Source organism: Octopus sinensis, unplaced genomic scaffold, assembly GCF_006345805.1.
Source record: "Octopus sinensis unplaced genomic scaffold, ASM634580v1 Contig10229, whole genome shotgun sequence".
Classification (NCBI taxonomy): domain Eukaryota; kingdom Metazoa; phylum Mollusca; class Cephalopoda; order Octopoda; family Octopodidae; genus Octopus; species Octopus sinensis.
In genome coordinates, this window is record NW_021832028.1 from 20,001 (window position 1) to 25,000 (window position 5,000).

The following is a 5,000-nucleotide window of genomic DNA, read 5'->3' on the forward strand; positions in this document are numbered from 1 at the left end:
AACACACTGCTATATATAGTATATAATATATATATATATACATATATACAAACTCGGACATATTTCATCATATACATATACTACATATACTTATACACAATAGTGTATAGTTAATAGACTTTTTTTCAACATTTATGAAACGTATGTATAATTTACATTTTATACACACAACCTCGTTGTTTTCTGTTTATATTCTTTTATATTCGCCATCATGTGTTTGTATATATATATATATATATATATATACACTACGGCACAAAACCTAACCTATATAATTTACATGCCTTGTTTTCAAATTTCTAAATACACGGTTCCATTTGCAGCTTCGACATTTCTTGCCCCACCCCCAAACATACACACACACACACACACGCATACCTTAATTAACTTCGTTATTAACCAATAATATTTCTAATCAATTTGTGATTATTTCTTACGCTTTTACAACTAAACACACACAACATCCGACACGCAGAGATTGTTATAATAAATAGACCCTATGGATTATACGAACAGCAAAACTATATACATCAGTTAGGTTTGTATTTGATGTATACACACACACACAAACACACACATATATATATATATATACATGTAAAGTTGATCTTGTTTCGGAAATTACATTGTGTGTGTTTTACTGAGAACAATCAGGATTTTCTCTACGAAGTGTATATTTTGTGTGTGTGCAAATATATATATATATATATATATATATGCGTATATGTGTTTATACATATTTATTGTGGGTTTCTGTGTAAATTTATAAAGGAACAAGAAATTTCAGTTCGTAACTTGGAGCCGTGAATGTTGAACTAGACATAATAGGAACAGTAATGTTTTTACTTTTACCTCATTTTACGGAAGAAATTATACCGTAAATCGTGCGCCTGCGCACCCACACAGCACGACACACTAACACACACACACACTCTTTAAATTTGTAAACAAGGAAGATTGCTTATGCTTTTGGTGAGGTGTGAAAGATTTCCGAATATTAAAAGCTGCACATGAAAGAAATAAAAAAAAAAAATATCTAATCGAAATCAAATCGATTCGCTCTTAAGAGTTAGAATAACGTTAAATCGATGTTGACTTTTTGCCACACGCACACAAACACACAACAGGAACGCAAACAACACATACGTAGTTTTGCATTTCTGGCTAATTATTGGCCATTAGAAGCTATAGAAGAAAACTAGTTTAGCACACACATACACACACACACGTGTGTTTTGCATTTACAATCTCTCTGATGTGTCTCTTTCTATCTCTCTCTCATCATGCACACACGCACATAGTTTGACGTTTACATTCTGTTTCATATCATAAATCCATTATATGCTTCGTACATAAAATATACTTTTGCATGTGCCTTCTAGCTTGTCTGATAATATTGTTCTTGAATATATGTTGAATATTATATTTGTCACAATTGTAAATCTTTTCCGATTTTTCTCAATTTTCAAATTGGTTCTATTGATATACGAGCCCTATTCTTATAAAACTTTAAGGGTTCCATGAAATATGTAAGTGGTTGGATGTTAAGTCGATGCGCGTCGTTTTATCAACAAACGGTTTCTATCACCCAAATACTACTCGCCGTTTATTAGTAGTAACTGGTGAAGCACTTATGTCAATGTAATTGACTATTTTACCCTGCAACTTGGCCAGAACATTAAGTCCTTGTGGTTTATAATATTTTAGATAAAAAGATAAGATTATCATAATCCGCAACGTTTCAAATTTGGCCAATTTTGTCTTACAGATTATACAGCTGTGTGGAATAAATGTTTTGATAGTTTTAGCTGGTGTAAGCTTTCACTAGTGGCCTCTAATGCCTAAATTAATTTAATTGCCGTCCTGGGAATGGATGGTGTTAGGTTTTCAAAACCGTGGATTATTTATTATTTTTTTTTTTTTTAGAAATTTAGGGGTAAATTCTTAAAAATGTGAATTTTTCGAATTTTTCTTATGTGAATTACAAGTGTTTTAGAATGCCAAATCTATTCGGAATGTACGATGAAGGACGTCTAAAAAACGTGGATTTAAGAACACCTAACGAAAGAATACCCATTTTCCTTTGTTAAAGAATGAGACGTTATTATAAGAATGATGATTAATACTGGACAAAAATCCCAAGAATTAATTTTATTAGTGACAGTAATTGCGAAAATCTACCGTGATTTGTGTGTTTTAATCGACGTCTGTAATCGCTTTCAGTGAATCCTTGTGCAGAGCAGGGGCGTGTGTAATATTGTGGGTGTGCTACATACATAAAGCGCTACACACCCACTGAATGATAGCAAAATTTCTTCAGAATAACGGTGCTTCTTTCTGGGAAAATAATTAAAATGTAGTTTTTCTTTCAAATCTTATCACAATACGCACCCAGATAGAAAGCGGTTGCATAATATATAGAAACAGGCCTCGAGTTTTGTTTATTTGCATTGTTTATTCTTATTCTGTTAGGTTCGGATCGCTAGCACGCCTTGTGACAACTATAAACCATCATATGACAGTATGTTCGTTGAGGGAAGGGGGTTGTGGGTGGGGTCTTGAATTCGGAATTCTTGAAATCCCTTCACGGATAATTCAACGGGAGAATTTCTCACTAACATGGATGCGTTGAGTGTGTTCGTGCGCCCGTGTTTTTGTCTTATCGCATAAATACTCATGTATGTGTGGAATTTCTGTCTATATTAAAATGTCTTATCTAAATGGGCGGAGTTCTGCTAGAACACTATATTATTTCATAAAAGATCTAAGTTTTCAATTTGGGGTTATTTCAGTTGTTTTCAGTTGCAAATTGTTTTCAGTTTTGTTTAATAAACTCTTATGATACATATAAATGCATATCTCAATATACTCGAAGGGGCAAGAGCTTTTTTAGAGTCCACCTCCACCACAAATCGTTAATATAGTAAAAAAAAAGGAAAAGAATAAATTTGAAAATAAAGGTCAACTTGATGTAAGGACATGGAAGAGAGCTTGGTTAAATAATTTGGAAATAGTATTTTAATGACATGTGATTAAAATGCCACCGAAATTAACACCCCAGTCCAATTTCCCTAAAAAATCTTTACACCACCTGAAGGATAGGGGAATGAGATTGGCAAACGAAAAGCTTAACGGAACGGAAACATGTTGACTCAGATTATATTTTATTAAAAATATCTAAATTAATATGATGATAGTGATGAAGGTTTATTCTGTGTTTGTTCTGGTTTCGGAAAAAGCCCGTCCTATCTTCACTTCCCAGTAAAGCTTGATTCGCGGATGTTACCACTTGAGTAATTTTCGTTTAACAAGCATTTTTCTCACGGTGCATACGAGGTGTGTTAAAAAGATAGGACTTCTCTCATAGATATTGCATCAAGTTTTTTTTTTTTTTTTACCAAAAACTACGTTGTTGCATAAGCCGAAACCATCAAATTTAGCAGACCTTTGGCGATGATGCAATGGTCAGATCATGGAGTGGTGCAACCCGCTTCAAATATGGCCTTGCCTCAGTGGAGAGAGAGATATATATCTACGCTGAGGTTGGCCATCAACAAGCCGAAACGGAGAACCACTTGAAGTAGGCTCGGCGATTAGTCATGGAAGCCGTCGTGTGACAATCCAGGAAATTACTCATGAAGCACCGGATCAGTGCATTCTATTTTAACGAAGGGTTTGTGTATGTGGAAAGTGCCGGTAAAATTCGCCCAAAGGTGCTGGCAGAGCAGTAGAGAAAACTGACTGGAAATTGCTCAGGACATGTTGGACTGTGCAAACCACAACCCAGACTTAATGAAGACTCATCATCTCGGGGGATGAAATATGGTTATGGTTACGGTCCAAAGACCAAGGAAAACTAAGTTCTAGTCCGCCCGATGGAAGTATCCGTAGTCACCAAAGCAAACAAAGCACGACAGGTTCGCAGTAATAGGAAGGTAATAGTGACCTGTTCCTACGACTAACGTGGTTTATTTGAGCACCATGAATATCCACAAGGCCAAGCTATCAAGAAGGAATGCTATATGGTTATACCACGTGATGCCGTGCGTCGAAAGTGGCTGGACATGTGGCGTCGAAAAATAGACAGCTTCACCACGACAATGCGCCAGCTCATTCCGTCCACACAGTTCAAGCTTTCCTGGCCAAGTGCAAAATAAGCCCTTGTTCAGCAATCTATTTTCCCAGCTTGATACCGTGTGACTCTTGGCTCTTTCTTCAGATGACAACCAGTGTGAAAGGGAAGCGATTTGAGTCGCGAGAGGAGATACTGAGAAAAGCAACGGCGGAGCTCCATAACCTTTCCAGAGAAGGCCCGGAGGTGATAGCTGCAGTAGCAGAACCACTGAGGGAGAATCTTGAAGGTTATTATATATACAATTTATGAAATGTATACAAAAATTTTTTTTCAAGCCTTAAAGGTCGAATACTTTCTGAACGCACCTCGTATTAAAAATATTTCAGTTATATGATAGTAATGAGGATGATCTTATGCTCTAAAGCTGTGTGTTCATTCTCGCTTGGAATAAGCCATTCCTATCTGTTCAGTTTCCGGTCAATTTGACTCACGGATGTTACCACTTGATAGAGCATTTTCCTGTTAACAAGCATTTTTCTCACGATGCATATCCAACGTGCAAGATTGCACGTAGAAATGCTTTAATCCCAATGATGTACACTTGACTTCCGCACCTCATCTTGATACTTAGTATCCAGCGAGTTTCAGCGGAACAAACAAACGTTTCCATAATTTGCCTAAAATAATCTCTACATTATCCATTTACGCATATTTCTGTTTAATTTTCTTCGTAATTTCTTTTAAAACATAACAATTTAGGAGTATCTTATTTTGTATCATGTGTTTTTGCAAAGATCTTTTCGGTTTCGTATCGCACTAACCATCAGGTCATATCGCAATATGTATGTATCGACTAACTGGAAAAATTGTGTTATCATTTGCTAAAATACTCATTGATCAATTATCAATTTCTCTAATATGTATT

The 5,000-nt window shown here is 35.6% G+C and overlaps 1 protein-coding gene across 1 annotated transcript in view; it reads left to right on the forward strand.

The window, feature by feature from the left end:
• The first annotated feature begins 4,039 nt into the window (after positions 1-4,039).
• The window catches only part of LOC115228298 (DNA-binding protein inhibitor ID-2), a 10,077-nt gene continuing 9,116 nt past the window's right edge, over positions 4,040-5,000 (forward strand). Inside the window, exon 1 of the mRNA XM_036498907.1 lies at positions 4,040-4,361. Coding sequence (XP_036354800.1) covers positions 4,220-4,361 — 142 coding nt within the window. The 5' untranslated portion in view covers positions 4,040-4,219. The remainder of the gene's footprint in view (positions 4,362-5,000) is intronic.